The following is a 23662-nucleotide window of genomic DNA, read 5'->3' as shown; positions in this document are numbered from 1 at the left end:
AATAATCATATCATTTCCTTTAAAATCGTGGAAAGAAAAAAAATCTCCTATGCTCCATTAATTTAGACACAAAATGGGCGTGAAACAAATTTTATGCCTCCTTTTTTCAACTTAAAACTGCGGATAAAATTTGTTTTACGCCCATTTTACATCCGAAAGAAACAGAGCCTTAGCAAACTGATTCATTTCATAGAAGGGTGGCAAGGTTTAATAAACGGCTGCCAACATGACGCCAAGGTTTTACTTTTCCATTATCACCTTTTTTTATTTTTTACCCTGCTAGTCATCTTCCTCCTTGTTCAGCCACCATTGTTGTCTTGAAAACTTGAATGTTGAGTTCTTACCATCTATCTCTTTGTATTTAGGTTTTGTTTTTCTTTTCTTTTTTATGGTTTTGCACTATTTTTCATTTATTTGTTTCTGATTTATCTTGTTTAGGGTTTAAGCAATTTGTTTTTTAGGGTGAGTTCTGGAGATAATGCATGGATGACTTCACTCACTTTTTTAGAAGACAAGTGGTTGTATAAGAAAACGTTGATGTAATACATGAATGGATGACTACACATTTTTTGATTAACTTAAACTTTTTTTTGTAATACACAAATTGGGATGTAATACATGAAGCACATTTAATGAAAATAACATCCATTTCTTTTGTTATTTCTATCATGAGCAGAATTATAATGCCATTAGAAGAGTTGCTATAAGCAAGGGGTTTTGTAGCAGAAGGGATTTATCAACTCTCTGGAAGGGGGTTAGTAACTCTCAAAAGTAGGGTTACCAATTTTTGAATGGGCTTATCAAGTGCTTGAAAATTGGCCGAGGGTACTGGAGTTTTGGAAAAAGGTTTTCAAGTCTCTAGGATTGGGGTTATCTAGTATAAAAAATGGGGTCACCAATTTCCGAATGGGGTGATCAAGTCCCTAAAAATTAGCCAAGGGTACTAGAGTTTTGGAAGGGGGTTTTCAAGTCTCTAGGATAAAAAATGGGGTTGTCAATTTCTGAATGGGCTTATCAAGTCTTTGAAAATTGGCCGAGGGTACTAGAGTTTTGGAAGGGGGTTTTCAAGTCTCTAGGATTGGGGTTATCAAGTATCAAAATGGGGTTACCAATTTCCGAATGGGCTTATCAAGTCCCTGAAAATTGGCCGAGGGTACTAGAGTTTTGGAAGGGGGTTTTCAAGTATTTGGGATTGGGGTTATCTAGTATCAAAATGGGGTAACCAATTTACGAATGAGCTTATCAAGTCCCTTAAAATTGCACAAGGGTACTGGAGTTTTGGAAGGGGGTTTTCAAGTCTCTGGGGTTGGGGTTATCCAGTATCAAAATGGGGTTACCAAATTCTGAATGGGCTAATCAAGTCCCTTATGAACACGTTTTTCCTTCCTGTTTTTTTCACTTGTTCATTTTCATTTTTTTTTCTTTCTACCGTACGATTCATCTTCTTCATCCTCCATTGAAAGGGAGAAGGAGAAGGAGAAATGCAAAACCCTAAAATAAATGAAAAACAAAACCTAGATATTGAGAGAGAGATGGGAATGAACTCACGTTTCAAATTTTCGAGTTTTCCCACCTCCAATGGTGGCTAAATGATGAAGAAGATGACTGGTAAGGTTAAAAAAAAAAAACAAAGTTGAAAATGAAAAAGGAAAAAAAAAAAAAGGGGAAAGAAGAGAGAAGAGGGAAAAGTGGAGAAGCAAAACATGTTGCTTAAGAAAAGGGCATTTTCATCCAGCTTTTAATGACAAGACCACTTTTGTCCCTCGTTGATAATTTCTTAAAAGCATGGGTCTTGTTGATAATTCCACCTAATTTTTGTCCCTCATTGGTAATTGATCCTTTCTAGAATGGTGAGACTGACGTAGTGAAGGAGAGAGGAGAGGGCTTAAACGGGGAGAGAGTGAAAAGTGGGTAAGAAGTGGGAAAAACTAAATCAAAATTATGTTGAAAAAAAAATTTCCTCTGTTTTTTTAGCCTTCTTTAGCATCTCATTACTCAGTCCATCTTAGGCCTCTGCTCCTTCTCACCCTGACCATTGAGTAAGAGCTAATATTCTATGGGAAAAAATATCATGGTTGAAACATGTTTGATATTTTGGCCAACTGCCCATCTGAGAGCTAGTTGGCAGATGGGACTAAGCTCATGACTCAGTTTCATCTTAGGCTTCTCCTCCTCCTCATCCTCACCATGGGCTTTAGCTAATATTCCATGGAAAAATAATTCGTGTTTGATATTTTACCCTCTCAGTACTCAGTCCATCTTTGGTTTTCCCTCTAGCCCTCACCATTGGATAAGCTAATATTCCATGGAAAACAAATTCATGGTTGAAACATGTTTGATATTTTGGGCAACTGCTAATCTGAGAGCTGGTGGGCCCAACTGCGCAGGGTCGAAAGCCATGCTCATATTTAAGGTTACCCTAACAAATGGTTTTGCCTTGTGCATAGTTTTAAATAATGCTACTATCACTACCTAGGATTGTTTGAATAATTCCGGGGTGGGTATGCAATTCCCTTGAAAGCAAGGAAATTTTTTCAATCTTGGACAAAAAAATATATGGAAAATGTGCTTACCAAGCACTGGAAATCCAGTCTCCAATGTAAAAAAAAAAATGTCCACACATCTGCCGGGCTTTTCATCTACTTCTCATAGGATAATTTACTTTATCTTACACACCATCACTGCCCAATGATCATTTCAAATCAGTGTAAAATGGTGGGCCTCACTCTAAGCACAGTCTTGGCTGGAGACGAAAAAAAAATGGAAAATGTCTTTACCAAGAATTGGAAATGCAGTTTCCAATGGAAAAAGTTTTCCATACATCTGCGGGGCTTTTCATCTACTTCTCATAGGATCATTACTTTATCTTACACATTATTAATCCCAAATAATCAATTCAAATCAGTGTAAAATGGTGGGCCTCAGCCTGTTCATGGGCTTGGCTGGAGATAATGGGCCACACCCCATGCTTTTAATGATGGGCCAAGCCCCATGCATTGATTCGGGTGGAGATGGTGGGCACACACTTGAGTGTAAAATGGGGAGACCCATTAAAAGTATGGGTTTGGCCACATGGTGGGTCAGAAATCAAAACATGAGGTGTAATATGGCGGGCACAAAAATGCTATGCATGTGTAAATGAGAGGCCTCACCTTATTAAAACATGTGTCAACTAAAATGATGGGCCCCACCCATGCTACTAGTAAAAAATTTCATGGAAAAAGCTTTCCATTAAGGCCATGTTTCGAGGCCTTGGAATTTTTTCTCCGCGGAATATTGGTTTATCAAGTAGTGGGGGAGAGGTGGGCAGGGCGGGAGGAGAGACAAATGAGGGCTCGAGTGAGGAGATGTAGAGAAGTGGATAAAAACATGGGAAAAATAAGTTATACTTTGTGTAGAGATTTTATTTTCCTTGTTTTTCAGCCTTTTCGGTCCCTTTTAGATCTCTCCATCTCCGCCTTCTCTTGCCATTGGGTACAGTAATATTTCATGGAAAAAGATCATGTGTACCAAACATGGCCTAAAAGTTTTCCATGGAAAGAAAATGAATCACAATGGAATGACACACTTATTATATAGTTTAGATGTCAATAAAATGCATTTAGCATACAAATCTTAGAGCCTGCATCTTTAAACATCCCTTTTCTTTAGATTAGTGACAACATAGGACTTTGAAAGAAGGCTATTTTCTTGATGTTTTATGCCACATTAGTGATAACTTACCAGCTTAAGAAATTCTTCGAGCTCAAATCTTTGCATTGTACAAACTCTCCATCTCCTCCAGCTTACAACAACTACCATCTTTCCTGCAGCACATTGAAAAACTCATCGATAACAACAGTAAGAACAGTACTTTTCTACTGAAACCAACACAAAACGAAATGTTTTCATTTCCATCTCCAGTGAAACAGAAAACAACAGAAATGCAAAAATCAAAACCGTGAGGTAGGGGTATTTCTAGTCATTTTACCTAATATGGCATATTTTTATCATTTTTATCTCATGATAGTATTTTTAGTCATTTTAGTCATTTTTTATGAACCATGGGTCATTTTTACTTGATCTAGGGATATTTTAGTAATTTTTCATGATATTGGGGTATTCTAGTCATTTTACCCTACATGAGGTTATTTTGATCATTTTTATGTCATAAGGGTATTTTAGTCATTTTGCACGACTCGGGGGTATTTTGTCATTTTTACCTGGTATAGGGGTATTTCGGTCATTTTGCCTGACTCAGGGGTTTTCTAGTCATTTTACCTAATACGATGTATTTTGATCAGTTTTTAATGTCATGTGGTTACTTAAGTCATTTAACACTTTTTTGGTATATTTTGGTCATTTTAACCCCTTACAGGTCAGATTTAGATTTATAAATAACCTCTCGCAGAAACGATTTATAAATCCAAAAAATTACACTAACATGAGGAATTTGTAAATCTTGTGGATTTCACTCAAATCCAAATCCAGATGTCATAAAGGCTTGCCAAACGCCGAATTTGGATTTAAAAATCCAAATTCACCTCCAAATCCAAATCCAAGGGGTATCCAAACCGGCCCTAAATGTAATAGTATACTATAGGGATTTGCTAAGGAACATAGCAAAAGGCATTTTGCGGACTGGCGGTGGCATGAGAGAGGAGACACCTCAAATGAATTAAACGAAAATGTCAAAATCTATTGAAAAGTGAATCTATGTGGCTGCTCTCTCATGCAACAGCTGGTCCGTGAAATTCCTTCTGCGATGGTCCCTAACAAATTCCATATCAGTATGAATCACTCGTGTATTGGTCTTTGGGAAAGTGTAAGACGCCATTGCTCGCAACTAGTGTGTTCGATGTTTTTAAACTACTATGGATGGTTGTCTTGCTTATGTGAGAGCTTCTACGTGTGTATTTGTACTTATTCTGGAATTTCCTGAAGTTTTAACTTTAAATTCTATCATTTGCATATGTTTCCATATGTTTTTATATTTTATAGAATTTTCATTGAAATTTCCAACTGAAACTGAAACATTTCCATTTTTGTGGCGACGAAATCTGAAATTTAAAACTTTGATACCAATTTGATAATAACGGTGAGAAAGTTTAAGTACAATAGTAATATCTAAAGTCAAAGACAAGAAAATTGTATTCACACCACATCTTTACATGTTGACATCTAGGAAGCATCCTAGGGGGGTAGGATCTATAATATTATGGTGGTGTAGCTCTTATTGCACGCCCATCTCCTCCATTAACGACCTAAACCAACCATGTGATGGCACCAAACTTAGATTGTGAATGTCCAAAGACTAATCTCATTGAAGGATCCTAAGCATCTCATCAATCAATTTTTGGCAGCAGAATGTGGAGTATTATGTGTATGTTATTTTATTTTCCATTTTCTTACTCCTCTAGATCAGACTCAGAGAGGGTGTGGAGAAGTGAGATCAATCGAGGTAGGTCTCACATGTAGCCATAAGCATTAGAGCTAGGCTCCACCATAATATAGTGGAGCCAGGCTATATAAATCCATTCCATGTATAACACCTATATAAAATATTTTAGGGTTTAGGGTTTAGAGTTTAGGGGCTCCATCATAATATAGTGGAGCCAGGCACCATAAAATCATTTCCTGTATAATATCAACACACAATATTTTATTTCTAAGTCCACATGCATATAAAGTGAAAACATAAATGAAACAAGGGAAGAGATAAACATCGAGATTTTTCATGATTGATTGTCGACTTAACATTCTCCATTATATCATTCTAAAGACGGTGTGTCAATTTATTAAAACAACACCTATTTTCTCCATTAAATTACCCAGTTGAAGCAGAACAACAAAGCAAATTGTCCAAGATTATTTCATTCTTTACAACATATAGTACTTAGGAAAGATGAGGCATTCCGCAAGTCGCATAAATTTGACTCAGTTTCACAATAATTATACTGATAAATAGAAGAGTACATAGAACACTGAAATGAAAAACACACCTTGCAAAAGAGTACAGTAGTGGTTGCAAGAAAGATGAACTCAAATTTTTGCCTGATTTGCAAGTGAAGCTATGTCCCATTCTGCCATCATTTGGGAAAGCACAAATGAGTTTCTAAGATCAGCTAAAAGTTAGTTCTTTATGTTAATGTTCTCATAAAACAATAATTCCAGTGATTTGTGCAACAAACACCTAACACGGCTGAGCTGCGGTTTGGGTCTCGTAAGTGGGGTGTATCAAAGATCCACTTATCACAAAATTATATTATATATTCAAAATAAGCCATAAATTGGATAGAATGTGCTAAAATGTCATCAACAAGTTTGCGTACCATTTCTGACGGCGGAGAAAGTCTCGCATGTCCTGGTGTGATTCTCCACGAACAATTAGACGCATTTTCTTTGAATCTTCCCACAACAACCCACCGATCTCTCTTGCAAAGTCACTCGCAGCTTCAAAAACTTCCTGTGAGAGGAACATAAACATGTCATGTAATCAATTGAGTTGGGAAAAATGAGCAAGGGAAGAAATAGAAAAGTGTAAGTATGTCAATGTAAGGATGTTTGAAATGTCTACCTTAGATGGGAAATCTTCATAGAGATGAGAAGGAATCATCTCAACCCTATTCCGATCAGCTTCCCATAGTCTAATCTGTAGGAGAAAATCTATCTTATTAGATGACAAGTAAGAAGCATATTTCCTAAATGGGAATTACTAGCCAATTTTGTGGAAAGCCATTTGACGGCTGGCTTTTGAATGTGAGAGCAGCCACCTCAGATGAAGTAAATGAATAAGAAAATATGCCAAAAAGTCAATCTGTGTGGCTGCTCTCACATGCAAAAGCCAGCCATGAAATGGCTTTCCGTGAAATTGGCTAGCAAATCCCTTCCTAAATTAGTGTAGCATTAATAGAGAAAAGTCAATGTTTCATAATCCTGAATAAGATCTGCTGGTTCAACTGGAACGAGAAAGTCTGTAGATCTGCTAGCCTCCAAGGACTTTCCTAAAATGACTTCGTGGTTTCTAAAACAAAATTTCTTTAAATGCCAATTTCTTACTGAGTTTTAACTTTTTATACCCACTAATTTATCTTCTTTTTTTTTTTGCCTCCGGTATAAAAGTTACTAGTTACACTTAGAAATTGATATAAAATCATGACACGGGAAATGGGGAAAATTAAGAAAAAAACTAAAAGAAGAAAGAGGCAATTACATTCTACAACCCTCAAAATAATCTCTCTCTACACCTTTTACTCAATTATCGAATTTCTGATTTGTTCATAAAATTTTGTTTAACTAATCAGGATCAATCTAATTGAGGCCAGTCTGACCAGACTACATTTCTGCTAGTCCAATTTTTAGAAAAATGAAAGGGGGCCTGATCTGTAACATTCTCTGGTACTGCAGGTGTTCTTTCTGCAACGCGAGGATGTGCATTCTGCTGAAGGAAAGAAATTATCTGCAAATATAATATTTTACAAACATGTAGGTCAGTTTAACTGCTTAAGTAAAAATATATTTTACAAGAAGTCATGAAAGAAGATATTTGGAAAATAAAGAATCAAGAAATTCCCAATTTCTTCAGAGCTGAATATAAATTGCATGGTCTTGGAGACCAGTTTGAGTACATACTGGCAAGGTTTTAAATTTCAGTTTTGACTATAATTTCGGTCCTCACCGAAACCGAAATTTCGGTCGAAATTTGGTAGAAGATATCGAAATCCCATATTTTTCTCCTTCTGTAAAGGAATAAAAAATTAATATTTTATCAAATATTTCGCCAAAATTTCCGAAATTTAGACCAAAATTTGGTACATTTCGGCAATTTCGGTTTTGGAACGTTTCGATTTCGGTCCTCACCAAAATCTGAAATTTCGGATTTCAACCGTAATTTAAAACCTTGCATAGTGGATGATATGATGAGAAATTTCTAGGGGTTTAAAAAACTCCAAAAAGGGAAAAGAGACTTGTAAGATAAATAAATGTGCATTAAATTTATACTACATATAAAGGGAAAACTCAGTTTCACCCATGAAGGCTTCGATTTCATGCTTTAAATTTTTGTTTACTTATCTATAACTTGGATGCAACTTAATCCAAATGATACGTTTGTGCTCGTATGGGATTCGCTACGCAATTTTCGCAAAAGCCATTTTGCGGCTCACTACTCAGGAGAGAAAAGACACCTTGTAGCAGATTTTGTCTTATTCATTTAATTCATCTGATATGGCTGTTTTGTCCTAAAAAAACTGAGCCGCGAAATTGCCTAGCAAATCCCCTATTATATAATATCACCTAAAAGGTAGGTAAAGAGAATTAAAAAAGAAACTGTCCACATAGTTGTGCATATCCAAAAGGAGTTTGCAACCAAAAAATATAGAAATTGAGCCAAGTCATAGTGATCATTTAAAAAAGTATCCGATATTAGTATAGATCATGTCAGACATCATAAGTTGGGCCTAGACAAGTATCAGGATATCCTAGTTGAGAAGTAGAAAGATGCTTTGTTGGATATCCGAAAACGCAAATAAAACAATAAGAGAAATTTTCCCTCCAGACCATTAGCTCTTACCTGCTCTGCCGTAATTCCTTTCTCAAAAGCAGTATATAAGCTTTCTTTTGTTATTGCTCCAACAATAAGGTTTGGAAGTTGATACTCAATCCTGCAATTTACCAATGTGGAAACTGAAACTTCAATAACTGATTAAAAGATGCTCAAAAAACAATAAGGGAAAAGAATTAAAGACAATAAGGGAACACATTTTCACAGTTTATAGTTTATACAGTCTATGAACATAAAAGGACCACATTTTTATAGTTTATACAGTCTATGAACATAAAAGGACCACATTTTTGTAACAGATTCAACTAAATAAAAAACCTCAAGAAAGCACCAGTGATGTTGAAGTCCTATGACATCCCATTCCTATAGAAAATTATGCACGATTCAACTTAAATCCTGTTTGACAAAAATGCATTCAAAAAGACAAAATGGTGTATGGTTATGTGTTCCTTAATGTGTTTGAAGTTATGTGAATCTAAGGCTAAGGAAATGGAACTGCAGGTAATAAAACTTCTACCATGTCTAACTGGTCCAGACATGTGATTCCTGATATGCAGACCATTACGATATAGCCATAATTTAATTTCCATCTGTTTGAGAACTTTTTACACATCAATAATTGTTCTAATTAACAGAATTCGATCCAATCTATCCTATTATAATTTTATGAAATGATTCAGTTGTCGGGCCACTGCTTATAAACAGTGAACAAAGATAATTTAATAAGTATTGAAAAGAAAATTCTTATATAAGAGAGCTTTAATTTTTTTAAATCTGATTAATTTCAAAGAGCAACTCATCATATGCTAGCCAATATTTACATGAACAAATGACACAAAACCGCTGCATAAGTTCAAAGTGACCCAAAAATAGAAAATAATATTTGATCATCATAAGATGCTCACATCATAGGAACTTATTAAAAGGGATGCATACCTTGAGAAAAGACGTAAAATCTCGCAATGTAATTTAGATGATGAGTATGCATACAGCCTAAAGTTTGTTTCTACAACTACAATTCCCTGTGCAGAAAATCATACATAGAAGATATCACTAAATTGCTAACTTGAAGTCTGAAAATATGAACAATTTAACGCACGTTGAACTATTACAAACTGAAAAAAAGAAAAAAAAAGTCTCAAACTAATTGGTAGAATACTAATTGACAAGAACAAAGAAAGCTTGATATGAATATTAGCTTATCGATATCATCTAACCTGATGGGATAAACGGGCAACTCACAATTATGTTCTCAAGAAAATATTGGATGAAGAAGTCATATACGACAAGGAAACAATAAAATAAATTCTTGACCCAATTGTAAATGCAAATCATTTCATAGTGCATAATAAATGGATAACAACCAGTTAACTATATTGACAACTCGCCATTCCCCAAAAAAAAGAAAAAAACTATATTGACAACTCGCAATTGATAATAAAGCACCACAATCCACTAATATGTTGAAGTTGACATATTCTAACAGGCAATTGGACTAAAATTCCCTGCCAATTACGCGATTGAAGTTGACATATTCTAACAGGCAATTGAAGTTGACATATTCATAATCAAACTTACAGAAAGTCACAATCTGAGATATTCACTATAATTCCCTGCCAATTAGGTGATCTAGAGCTCTAATAAGCTGGTTCGTGGCCAATTACGCGATCTAGAGCTCTCATGAACTGGTTAGTACGTCAAAAGGGATTCACAATCTTTAAATGGAGTCGGGAAAGAATTCAAAATGTAGCTCAATATAATTCTCCACGTAATGTTGAATCCATCAAAGTAGTCTTTAGTGCAAATTAATAATAACCCCCACTTGCATGTCAAGTTATCAATCATGGCAATTGGATCTGGTGTAGATCAAAGGCGTGATTTTTGCCCATAGGTACTCGAAGAAATGATGAAGAGAAAACACAAAAATTAACTACAGAAACATACATGTGTGGATGAAAATAATAACTAAAGCTCACTAAGCATTGAAAGTTGGACAAGAATAGGCATACAATGGCAGCTCTCAAACAAAGAAATTTGTAATAACAAATCATCTAATAAGAAAAGGGACAAGTGGATTCACCATTCAGCTTGATTTAAAGTAAATTCATGTGGAAAAATTGAAACCTGCTTGCGTGATGATGAATCTGACAAGCTCACGGAAAGATTGGTAGCCAATTTGGTAGGAATAAACCAACTTTCTTTCCTACCCTAAGGGAAAAAAGAGAAGAGTTCAGTATTCCAATAACTGACGTAGAGAAATACTCTTCATATTACCAATAAAAAGATTTTGCATTCATATACAAGTACAGTAGGGGTGGTAGTATCAACCTGTTGAAGTTTGACTAATCCCAGGTCTGCCAGGTCCTTGATAGCCTTGCTCTGAACCTCAGTCAGGGAATTCAGATTATATGCCTATAACATATGGACGCAGGGATAAGCCAAACATGAAATGAATACAGAGAACTATACATGACTGGTATGTTTTTTTTAATCAGCCAAAATATGCATTTGCTAGTGAAAAGCAATCATGAATACAGAGAACTCATCTACTACCTCACCCATAGCATGAAAACTGAGCTCCAGCAAAAATGAAATCAAATCTGTCGGATCCAACCCTCTTTCCTGCACCATATTGAAAGAAAAATCCAGAATAAGTATATCTAATATAAGGAATCAGTACATGCTCCCTCAAGTACTACTTAGAAACCAGAGCCATGGTACGAGTAACACAAATTTGTCTCCATCGACACTCCAAAAGTGACTGGACTCAGTTACAAGCACAATAAAGGCGTGCAGAAAGGTAAATCCAATGAAGAATATAAATTTCAAAAGCCAATACCTGGGCAGTAGAGATGTATTCTCTGATAATGTACCAAAGTTGGGCATTGGTATCCATCAACTGTTGTTTAAACATTCAACAAGATATGATACTATAAGACGCAACACATCAAGGTAACAGCCCAGAGTTCAAAATGATAAGCACCAAAAACTGGAACCCACTTCAGTTAATCTTGGAGTTTCATTGTCCCTGTATCAATGGCATATCAGCACATATGAGCAACCCGGATACTCATCCTACATCCCCAATTTTAGCAAAGGACCATAAGATAATGCCTAAAGCAAGGTTCGAAATTTCGGCCGAAATCCAGAAAAGAAAAAAAGAATTACTTTTCATTCGAAATATATTTTTGGAAAAAAAATCATTTTCCCCAAATTTCGGCCAAAGTTTCCGAAATTCCAGGTTCGGGAGATTTCAATTTCGGTCGCAACCAAAATCCGAAATTTCGGTATTTCGGACGAAATTTAAAACCTTGGCCTAAAGAACAATCATCTTAACAAAGGAATATTAGAAATCGATGACCTTGCACTCAAAAGGCCTCGCTGGAAAACCTTCATCATTGAAGAGCTAAAGTTTGCCGGCCTTTCCACTTGAGCTGAGCTAATAAGTTGCAGCAAGAAGCACTGGTTTACCACAATTTCAAGTCATAAAAAAGGAACAAACTGAAAATTAATGGAAGTTCACATTGACCACAGGAAGAAACCAATTTTTTAATCCCATAAAGCGTGGGATGAGATAATAAAGTTAGTACTGGAAATATGCAATGAAGTGCCTGCAAACATACATAAACAGGCTATGAAATCATAAGAACGGAGATGGCAACCTCCCATTGGTCATGTGCGTAAGCTTCTAGATCATCCAAGGTTGGCAGCCTCATGGTGATACTCAAAGGCATTGGCTCTCTAGGTAAAGCTCCACTGCAAATTCCATGTTTATACATCAATATCAAAAAGTCTTAAATTCTCTTCAACAAAAAATATTAATTAAGCCCAAAACAAATTATTATTTTCAGGCGGATAAAGGGTATGGTCAGACATGCACCCTGAGGGTGTAAAGAATGTTGTCACCCAACAAAATCAAAATGTGTATTACACTATAGGAAAATGTAAAATAGTTGACAGTGTGATAAAAGGTAATGATTGTTATTGTTAGGAGGGATATGTGGATTGTTTGGTCACCAAAAGTCCAAAAGTATCTAAAAATGAGCAGATAACAAATTTCACATCAAAGTGTAGATGCAAGTCTGCAGCAACTGAAACCTCTTCGCATTTGTTGAAGGTGAAATGCAAAATTATGGGGAATTACAAATTACCCTCATTCAAGCATTAAATAAATCCCAACCTTAGAAACCTAAACAGACAATCATCCAAATAAATCCTCACAACTCAGACTGAATTTAGTGATTCGCCAGGCAAGATAGGCAGGTGAGCCACAGAACATGAAAAAGAAGGAATGCATCTAACAATAACAAAACCCTCTCTTTACGTGGATAAACATAGATGATACTTATGTTGATTTTAGATGGATGTTTACATGATTATAATAAGTGGAAGGTCTAATAAAAATATATATATATATATATATATAGAGGAAAGTGTCTCTAGTCTCTCCCCTAGATAAGCTTATCTACTCCTCCCTTTAAAAAAACACAGTGGGCCCACGCTGTTTGGATGATCCAAAGCATTCATTTGATAGGTCCTAACATAGATAGGGTGTGCCCAAAAAATCAGCACCAAAGGGTCATCCTAGAACTTCGTTTTGTGGTGCCTTGTGGTACCCAGAATGGACACATATAAACGTCCACGTTTATATGCGTCCATTTTGGACACGGTGTGCCCAACAAAATGAAGTTCTAGGATGACCCTTTGGTGCTGATTTTTTGGGCACACCCTATCTATGTTAGGACCTATCAAATGAATGCTTTAGATCATCCAAACAGTGTGGGCCCACTGTGTTTTTTTAAAGGGAGGAGTAGATAAGCTTATCTAGGGGAGAGACTAGAGACACTTTCCTCATATATATATATATATATATATATATATGTTTTACATTAGTTTTTTTTTCTAGTGTTCTTCACAGGGAAGCAGGAATCTCTACTCATAATGGGGAATCACTATTCCCCAAAACGCGATTCGGAAACGGGAATCTCGTTTCAGAAACGTGGGAAACGTGATTCCCACTCTAAGGCTCTGTTCACTTGTTTTCCCGGCAAAGGAAAAGAAAAGGTTTCCCGGGATTTTGACGTGGCATTAGGAAAAGAAATCCAGGGAAACTGTGTAGGAAAAGGTTTCCCGCGCCTGTTCACGTGCGCAGGATCTATGCAGGAAAATGTTTCCCGAGAAACCGCTTGCCCACCTTTTATCACTAGTTTTCCCGGGAAAGCAAATCCGACCAAAATAATGGGATTTGGTTTCCCACACTAGTGAGAAAAGAGACATTTCCACGTCATTTTTGGCAATTCCATGTCATTATTTGACATATTCCACCCAGGCTTGTTATTTTCTCAGGAAAGCAAGTGAACACCAGAATTATGTCTTGTCAAGGTCTTGTCAAGAAAAAAGGAGTCTGTTTCCAAGGATTTGCTTTCCCGGGAACGCAAGTGAACAGAGCCTAAGGGAAACGCGTATCCCACTCTATGGGAAGTGTGTTTCCTATCTACTCAGTTCTCTTGCTAGTCCTCTTCTCTTCTGGGTGGTTCTCTTCTCTTCCTCTTCTTAGTATTTACACGTAAAGACATTTAAGTAAATGTCTTTACTATTTTTATTGTCAATTTACTTACCATTCAAAAAAAATTGTTGATTTACTTAAGATTTACATGTAAAAAAGGGCATACGTCGATTAAAAATAGTTTCGAGATCCAAATCTAAAAGGATAAAAAGTCAACTTTCCAGTTCTAATACAAAATTCGAAAAAATGGGTTTGGTTAAAATCTTAACTTCCAAAAGATGGAGTATCCTTCCAATTTTAAAAATTCATAAATTATATCATGTCCAAACATTATTAAATCTCAAAAGTCCGGTAAAAAAATCACATAATTTGGTTTCTAAAGTTTTTTCATCTTGTCAGGCACTGGTCGACAGAATGGTCAACACAGGCATTCCAGCTGATAGTGATTTTCCTTTAAGTAAATGTTGGATCTTTTAATAAAAAGTGCTTTTTAATATTTGGTTCATATAATTATTTCTTATATTTTTTAGTAGTTTTTATTTTATTTTTAAATTTTTGTAAATATTTAACTATTAAAAAAATTCTCCAACCTTTCACGCTTCCCGCTCTGGCAACCTTGGTTCTTCATATCTTTTTTTAGTGACAAAAATTTCGCTTATCTTTTCCTATCTTTTGTTCTAGCTTTAGCTTCTTAATTTTTTTGTCGCAACTTTATCGAATCAAAAAACAGAAATGAGGGCAAATGCGGAAATGTTTCATTCCAGAAAAAAAAAAAAAAAAAAGCACAATGCCTGTCGAAACGGAATTGACAACTATTTTCAGACTTTATCTAAAAATTCAATAACTCTAGTATTTTGTCAATACGATATTTCATAAATTCGAGAAAAAAATCATTCGAACTTTTCTTACTGAAGGTAATTCAAAGTCATATAGGTGCGATCATACCATCACAAATGCACTGGATCCCATCAGAACTCCGAAGTTAAGCATGCTTGGGCGAGAGTAGTACTAGGATGGGTGACCTCCTGAGAAGTTCTCGTATGTCACCCCTCCCTGTCACTTTGGGATGATTGCTGGATTTGGATCCCTGATTCCCAAGGCGGATTCTCGGTACACTCCTTCTTCCGCCTACTTACCGGAAACCAAGGGCAGTTATCCGAGCATGCAAGAATATGGGGCTCCAATGCTCCCCCGAGTGTATCTGCGTTCGCATGGACTGTAGGGCACAGGTGTATTAATACTTGTGATAGATTGAAGCAAAAGGGCTTTCACTTGCCCAATTGGTGTGTGTTATGCCACGAAGAAGAGGAGACTCTGGATCATCTGTTTGTACTCTGTCGTTATGCACATAGGGTATGGATGGCCATTATCAAATCATTTGGAATCTCATGGGTGCTACCAAATTGCATTTCTAGCATTATTCTCAATTGGACTGGTGCTTTCTCTGGATGCATCGGGCAAGCTATGTGGAAAGCTCTTCCCTTGGCGGTTATTTGGCATATATGGTGCGAGCGTAATAGATGCATTTTTAAGAGCAAGTCAAGGTCGTGGCAGCACACTGTCCTGGACATCCGCATATCCCTCATTTCATGGACCCACTAGAGAAACGGGATCCCGTATTCTATAAGGACTGCTCTCTGCGACTGCTCTCTGCAACTGGAACACCATCGTCTCGGAAAAACGGCATGCTTGTATCCCAACCCCGCGATGGATCCCTCCTCCGGATGGTTGGCATAAGTTAAACTTCGACGGAAGCTCACTTGGGAACCCCGGAAGAGCCGGGATTGGGGGGCTTATTAGAGACTCGGACTGTCGGACCATCATGTCTTTCTCGGGCACCATTTGTGTATGCGATGCTAACGAAGCCGAGGCAAAAGCAGTCCTTTTTGGCCTTCAATGGTATGATGCTAACAATCTTGGTCCCTTAACGGTTGAAGGGGACTCAGCCAATGTGATAGCCTGGGCTTTAAATCGATCTCCTGGCCCGTGGAAACTCTGTCACACGCTGGAAGCTATTCGAGACCTCGTTCGGGTCATCAAGCCTCATATCGAGCATAGGCGAATATCAGCGAATTCATGTGCTGATGCCCTTGCTAAGGAAGGGGTAGACATCACTCCGACGCGCATTCTCTTACCAGAAGGCAGGATTTCTCTGTAATTGGGCCACTGTGCCCTATATTTTCTCTTGTACTCACTGTAGGACATCTTGTCCCCTATTCTATCATGGAATAAAATTATCGTTAAATTTCCAAAAATTAAAAAAAAAATTCAAAGTCATATTCGCTGAGAAACTCTTTTCAGGTCATCATACCCACTTCCTGAAAAATAGCATCCTTAAGCGTTTCCCTAGCGTTTCCTAAAAAAATAGAAATTTGTTCCTAGAATTAGGAAAATAATTTCTTATTTCATGTGAAATCAGTATGACTTTTAAGTTCCAACCTCTTATGCCATGATGTGACAAATTTTGTGGGTTTTTATTCTGAACTATGCTAGTGCAATTTAAAGAATTAGCAAAATGTTCTGTCACTCTAGTTTCTATTACAAACTTCCGTAACAGGTTATTGTTCAATCTTGATTGTTCAGAATAAGAAGTTACACTGGAGTTATCCTGGATTATTAACTGGATTTCAAGATTTACTTGCGAATACTAGATTTCAGCTGTAGTGATCTGATATTGTTAGTTTAAGATATTAAGATTTAGGACTACCAAGAGAACAAGAAGCCCAAAAAAAAATAGAAGTTGAACCAATAATAACACATGCATAATTGTAAGAACAAATGTAGTTTGATCTTGTATGCACGAGTCGCACGACTATGCTTCTCTCAAAAAAAGACACGAAAATAATTATATACAGAAAATTCTCACTTCCACGTTTCAGGTAACCATGTTTTACATGCATCAAGAGATGCTACAAAGTAACTAAAATTCATGGAAATTATTATTATGACACTCCAAAAGAAAATTCATGCAGACATAATATAATCGCAAAGCCAATCTCGTGGAACTAACCTAGCACCAATTTGCACCCCTTTAAGGGGCTTAACTCATCTTACCCAGAGCTCAAAATAACAAAATGTTTTCTGTCTACATGACAAAGTATGATGCCGACAACCTAACACAAATTTCGCATCCAGGAACATAGTGGGACATAAACGAAACTATTTGATGTGAGATGAAAAAATTCCACATCCAGGAACATAGTGAGACATAAACGAAAGTACTTGATGTGAGATGAACCAAAAGATGGCAACTCATGACAATTTTCTAAACTCTAGAAAAACTGCATCGATAAATATGAAGATCAGATTTTTGAGTGATAGGGCAGCTAGAAAACCAATTGATATGAGATCATGATTTATGCTTAATATGTGTGCCAGTGGTCTGCTTTCTTCTCTTTTCAATAATTTATAGGCAAGTTACATGCGCATCATCATAGCAACTATGATTCATGAACTCATTCTACCACACAACATTTTCATTCTAGGATGCGCAATACAAATTTATTGCATGGAAAATTAGTAAACGTAAATGGGGATATCAGTATTACATTAGAATATGCATGGAATGGAACTGCCTTGTAACTGACCAATAACAAGCTATCGAGGAGCAAGGGGGTGGAAAGATTCACATTGCACCAAAAAATTGAAGTGGCATTCGGTACCAAAGGAATATTAATTTATTGTAGATAATGAAACTAAAGATTGGTTTGAAAATCAATAATATCAACCAATAGCTTTTAATGGACATAGGTAATAAATGGATTGGTTTGAAAATCAATAATATCAACCATTAGCTTTTAATGGACATAGGTAATAAATAGAGCATAAATACAGTTCTTATATTCACCTCGTTTCATAAAACACATTGGAGCTGCAAACACGTACCCATATATCAAGTATGTCTGAAGATTACGTTGAAACTTGGGATTTAGTTTAATACTAGTTTCCCTTTTCCTGGCAGTATAACAAGAAGAGTTTTAGCAGAAAGACAAAGCCACAGAGATTGCAACACTAGCAGAAAATTTTCTCAATCTCGGGATCTTCTCTAGGAGATTGAAGCATCCATTTGGCCATTTGGAAAGAATAAACAGTTAAGACAAATAAAATCATTACCGTTATGCTAAAAGAAAGAATGCAAAAGAGTAACACTGCTATACCAGAGGTAGCATTAGAAAGACCCGAGCATCTATATGAATTGAAAATTTGGAGGATACATGAATGAACATCTTAGTGATGTAAACAATATATTTTTAACACAATTACCATTCAAAAAAACACAATTATACAATAGTGTGAACTATTTATCGTGTTGGAACTACCAGGGTAGCCCATAACCACGCCTAACACCTCATGCACCTATGTGAGTTTACAAAATCACGGTATGTGTGGTCTTCAAAACAATGCTCACAAGTCACTGCTCGTTTTATTTCAGCAAAGCATAGCAGGCTGTTTGTGTGAACCCCTGAAACATCTTGCAGTTCTTTATGCAAAGAAAATGCTATAATTGACAGAAATTTCCGATAGATAAAACAACAAATCAAATGGGAAAGAACAACACCCATGCTAACATTCAGCAATGTGCGTAAAATATATTCTATTTTGAAGCAAAATAGGTAACCCCACATAGAAGGTAAGATAAGATGTTAACATCTTGCTACACTTCAAACATAATATGAATCACCTTGCAGGGTTTTCGTTAGCTCCTACTATCCAATCTAGAATATAAATAAAATGCACCAATCACATTAGAAATTGTTGTAGAGATAACTCAAATTATAGAGCCGTGCTAGCATTCACCAATGTATGCAAGGCATATTTTTGTGTTAAAGAAATATAAGTACTCCATACAGAAGATAAGATGTTACATTATGCTACACATCGAACATAAAATGAATCACCTTGCATGTCTTTAGCTTCTAAGATCCTATCTAGAATATAAACAACTTACACAGGTACTATAATATCTTATACTATCAACAACTTGCACAGATAATAATTTTTTTTTAAAAAAAAAAAAAAAACTTACACAGATATCATTAGAAATTTTTTGTATAGTAATTTATTTTAAAGAAAAAGATAAATATTTCATACCTGTCAGTAGCTTCAAGGAATATTCTTAATTGCAATAACCTATCAATCGCAACTTTATGCTTGGAGAACCCATCTGAAAGCACCCATTCCTCCATTGACTTGGCAGTGACTGGGGCGTCAACATATAACATCTGCAAAACATAATTCTTTGCCAAAGGAGGCAAAGACCTGGGCACAAGAAACAACAGTATATAGTAATATTAATGTGATATTTATTTTGAAAAAAAAGTAATATCAATATGATATCTATTCCTTCTTCTTTTTTTCTTTTCCTCTCTCTCTCTCTCTCTCTCTCTCTCTCTCTCTCTCTCTCTCTCTCTCTCTCTCTCTCAAGATACAATTCCCCAAAATTCATTGGAACAAATTCTAAGTATGCATTCAGTCTTTGCCATAGATTACACAATTTCTCTTACATAGTTACCTGGTTATGTGGTAACCCTTGTTTGAGCACAGGTCTGCGGTTCGTAATATGCTAGTCATTCAATGAACCCAGTACAATCAGGTAGGATTAATTGGTTCGATGCTGGATTGACTTGTTCATTAGTCTGGTTTGCTTAGTTCATTAATTTAGTATATGCCCAAGTATAACTTCTTTAATATACTTTAAATTTAGTGAAATTGTGTGATCTATCTCATTAGGTAATAATTTAATAGAATTTTTATCGCACAAATAAATCTATGCGTCTTCTTGTCTCTCTACCAAGGCAAGAGCGGTAGAAAATTGCATGCGGTAGAGATCCATGGATATGAGAATGGATCAAAATTAAACGGAGAAACCCGAGACTTATGAACCAAGATGAACCATACTCCAAACCCGTGCATTTTGTACCAGTTCAGAATCCAGTATCGATATTATTGAACCAGGTAAGGTTGTTGGTCGAAAAGACTGAACACTCTACCAAAACCTACAAGATTCCATTAAATGGACCAAATTTACATAAAAACAAAATTCTAAAATTAAAAGGCATCATCTTCTCATTCTTTTGGCACAAATTTAAAAACAAAAATAAATCTTACAGAATCTTTTTAAAAAAATCAATTAACTACCAAAAGTTTGAAAAAGAATTCCAGGTTTAACAATGACATTTGTCAATATGCAAGCTGATCTCAACGACCCATCTGTTCAAATCATTGAGTGTGTTTTCCATTCAAAATCAACTTCGTCAAACCATAATATGGTTTCCCTATTGTACTTGGAATTGAACAGAGAACAAAAATAAGCCATCATTCGACCAAAACATATAAATCTCATTTATTGCCACAAATTTGATAAAGAACATCTAAAGAATAACATCAAATGCTCATTCTTTAATGAAAACTTCTTTTAGGAAAAAGGACAATGTATGAAAACATAAAAACAATATGAGCATCAAATTAAAGTATACATCACATCTATTGTACTAAAAATTCAGGAAAAAATGAAAGAGAAGAAATGCCACTCTAACAATACCTTGAACAATCCATTAACGGCCGCATGTTCGAAATTGACATTTTGAAATTAAAATTCCCTGGTTGTACCGATGAATTTATCGACAGAATAATGCAAAATTCAATGTAAATACGATCCAATCCAATTTTAGATAATAAAACCTAAAGGAATGCAATAGAGAATGAGAAATCAATCAAGAACACGTTTAAGTGTCTGAATTTAACAATTGGAGACTGTTCTGCACTCTAAATGGATCAATTTACACATTTTTAACATAGAATGAGAAATCAAACAATGCCTTTTAGGGTTTGAATTTAACAATTGGAGGCTGTTCTGCGCTCTAAATGGATCATTTTACACAATTTGAACGTAGAATGATGATACGTGTCTAATGTTAGTGAACTTAGTGGGGAGAGTGGGGTGTATATGTTGTGTGTTGTGGGCTGCCACGTTAGAGAATTTAGGGGTGTTATTATCAAATTAGGTTTGTGTCAGTTAAGAGTCCTTGGTATTGTGAATAGTGGAGTTACGGGTCTAGTGATGGAAAGTCATGGGATGTATGGTTATTGTAACTGTTGGATATGCTTTGTATATTTTGGGCATGAATGAATGAAGAAGACATAGATTTGCACAACCAAATTCCTGGTAAAGGATAGGAGGCTTCGGATTTCCCTCGAAGTAAATCCAAATCACTCTCTTCTTCTCTTCTTCTCTTCTTCAACATCTCACCATAGGTGGTAAGAGGAGCGGACGTAACAAACGAGAAATCAAACAACGCCTTTTAGGGTTTGAATTTAACAATTGGAGACTGCTGTGCACTCTAAATGGATCATTTTACACAATTTGAACGTAGAATAAGAAATCAAACAACGCCTTTTAGGGTTTGAATTTAAAAATTCGAGGCTGTTCTGCATTCTGAATGGATCATTTTACACGTTTTGAACGCAGATAACTCTCAAAACCAGACAGAAAACAGAACAGAAGAACAAATAAAATTTAAGATCAAACGAACGCGAAAATGTAAAGATCTGAAAGTGAGAATAAAAGAAGAGAGTGGCAAAGAAAAACCTTAAAACGGCTTCGCAAATGAAAGCATTCTCGTAGAGCTTGTCGAGTTTCATCGCCGGTAGAGCACCAACCATGTCCATGAAATTCTTCGCGATGATTCTTACTTGTGGCATCTCTGTTAATCCAAGATCTGAAGAAAATTAGGGTTTTACAGAAAGATCTGAAGAAAATTAGGGTTTTGCAGATAGATGGAGCGAGAGAGACGCGATGTTCAGTAAGCAGGGTTTAGTGGAGGGGAAAAAACTCATTCTCTTCATTCTCATACGAGAAACGGAATGTTTTTTGTTTTTTTTGAGACCTCATACTGCTAGAATCGCGTTCCGAAGACAAAATCCCTCTCTTAGACTGCTAGTGCCATGGTTTCAAATTTCGGTTTCGGAATGCGTTTCGGTCCTCACCGAAACCGAAATTTCAGCTGAAATCCGAGGACCCCATTAAATTTAATATTTTATTCCATACCAAATTTCGACCGAAAATTATGAGAAAATAGTGGATTTTAGAATCCAGGTTTTTAGTTTGAAAACAGTGATAAAAGGTGATTCATGATCAACCTGCTGCTTCTGTCCTGGCAGTGTTTCTTGGATTTAAGTAATAAAACCTGGTTTTATAAACCTCTCCTCAATCATTAGATTTCTAAAACCTTATTTTCTTACTTAAAATCCAAGAAACGCTGCCACGACAGCATTCAACAAGTTGATTACGAACCCTTTTTACATTGTTTCCAAACTAAAAATCTGGATTCAAAAATCCAAGTATTCAAACCGGCCCATAAATAATAAAAAAGGGAAATGATTTCGGCGCTCCAATGTTTTGATAAACATGCGCTCACTTGTTTGCCGTGTAGTATTTAAAGGGCTTTAAGAGCTTTTTGAGAACCGTAATATCCTCTGACATCCCTTTAAATACTACACGACAAATGAGTAGAGCGCATGTTTATCAAAACATTGGAACACAAAAATCATTTCCATTAAAAAAATCTAGAATTTTGGATAAATTTCCTTAAATTTCATATGAAATTTTGGTCGAAATAATGTAACGATTTGGATATTCCCAGTTTCGGTTTCAGGTTGCCAAAACCCGAAATTTCAGTCATTTCGGTAGAAATTGAAAACCTTGCTCCTAGACTCCCCTCACCACATGAAGAAGCTAATTTATCATGAAAATAAATTCATGGTAGCAATTAGCAAACATGCCCTTAGTAATTTATCACCAAAGTAAGGGTATTTTTGTAATTGGACTAGGATTTTTTGCCAGACCATTAAGCTCTTATTTCTTGCCTTCTTGTGCTCCTATAGCAAAACCAAGAACTCTGTCTTTGTGTATTAGCAAAATGGGTTTCAATTTTATTTTTTCAAAAAATACTTTACGGCCTACAACATATATGATCGAAACCGTCCATTTGATGGGCCACATTTGATGGGCCACAGCATAAATAAGTTGTGCCCATACAATCATTTCTATAGGACGATCCTAGCCCTCCTATAGGTTGGAGGGTTGGGATCATGGAAATGATTTTTTAGGCACAACATATTTATGTTGTGGCCCATCAAATCAACGTTTTGGATCATCATATAGTGTAGGCCATACAGTATTTGTTTTAAAAAATATATTGGGCCATAGGGGCTTATACCATATAAAATTTGGAGAGAAAATAAGCCTAATTATTGAATTACTCTTATGCATGAGCTTGTTCTTATGGATAGGGGTATCAATGGACCTAGACAGTCCAATGGACCATCCGAATCTGAACTTAAAACGAATAGGATCAAGTCACATTACTGGGATCCATGGACACATTTCGGGACCCTATCATAGGTTCTGAAAATTATTAGTTTATTACTGATCGGACTTAGACAACCAACAAAAGCCCGAGGGAAAGTCCTAACTCCAATTTTATTATACTATTTTGCAAAAATAACCTCTATATGCAAGGGCCCTCTTTATGCAAGACCGGAGAAGGGCCCTTGAATAGATCCACGTCAATTTTAAAGTCGGCTGAGAAGATTAATTCGGTTGCAATTCATGA

The 23662-nt window shown here is 36.0% G+C and overlaps 1 protein-coding gene and 1 non-coding gene across 3 annotated transcripts; one reads left to right on the top strand and one right to left on the bottom strand.

Moving 5' to 3' along the window:
- Window positions 1-3545: 3545 nt before the first annotated feature.
- On the bottom strand, window positions 3546-21994 carry LOC143856925 (general transcription and DNA repair factor IIH subunit TFB2-like). Of its 2 annotated transcripts, XM_077367180.1 has the most exons (17): window positions 21637-21991; window positions 19140-19307; window positions 17934-18002; window positions 12205-12298; window positions 11904-12004; window positions 11543-11570; window positions 11382-11441; window positions 11096-11164; window positions 10871-10954; window positions 10667-10750; window positions 9479-9564; window positions 8552-8642; window positions 7358-7438; window positions 6557-6631; window positions 6312-6445; window positions 5982-6062; window positions 3546-3806 (listed from the first exon to the last, which is right to left on the bottom strand). In XM_077367180.1, coding segments are annotated over exons 1-16 (1338 nt in total). In that variant the 5' UTR covers window positions 21750-21991; the 3' UTR covers window positions 3546-3806; window positions 5982-6061. The 2 variants fall into 2 exon arrangements, with proteins under 2 accessions (XP_077223295.1, XP_077223294.1); XM_077367179.1 differs by lacking the exons at window positions 3546-3806; window positions 5982-6062 and having other exon boundaries at window positions 7311-7438; window positions 21637-21994.
- Window positions 14980-15100, top strand: LOC143857469 (5S ribosomal RNA). Its single transcript, XR_013238665.1, has one exon. It is a non-coding gene; the product is annotated as a 5S ribosomal RNA (ribosomal RNA).
- Window positions 21995-23662: the final 1668 nt, after the last annotated feature.

Source organism: Tasmannia lanceolata, unplaced genomic scaffold (assembly GCF_043159265.1).
Source record: "Tasmannia lanceolata isolate RefF3 unplaced genomic scaffold, GAP_Taslan_0.1 ptg000024l, whole genome shotgun sequence".
Taxonomy (NCBI): Eukaryota; Viridiplantae; Streptophyta; class Magnoliopsida; order Canellales; family Winteraceae; genus Tasmannia; species Tasmannia lanceolata.
This window is presented reverse-complemented; position numbering and strand designations above follow the sequence as displayed.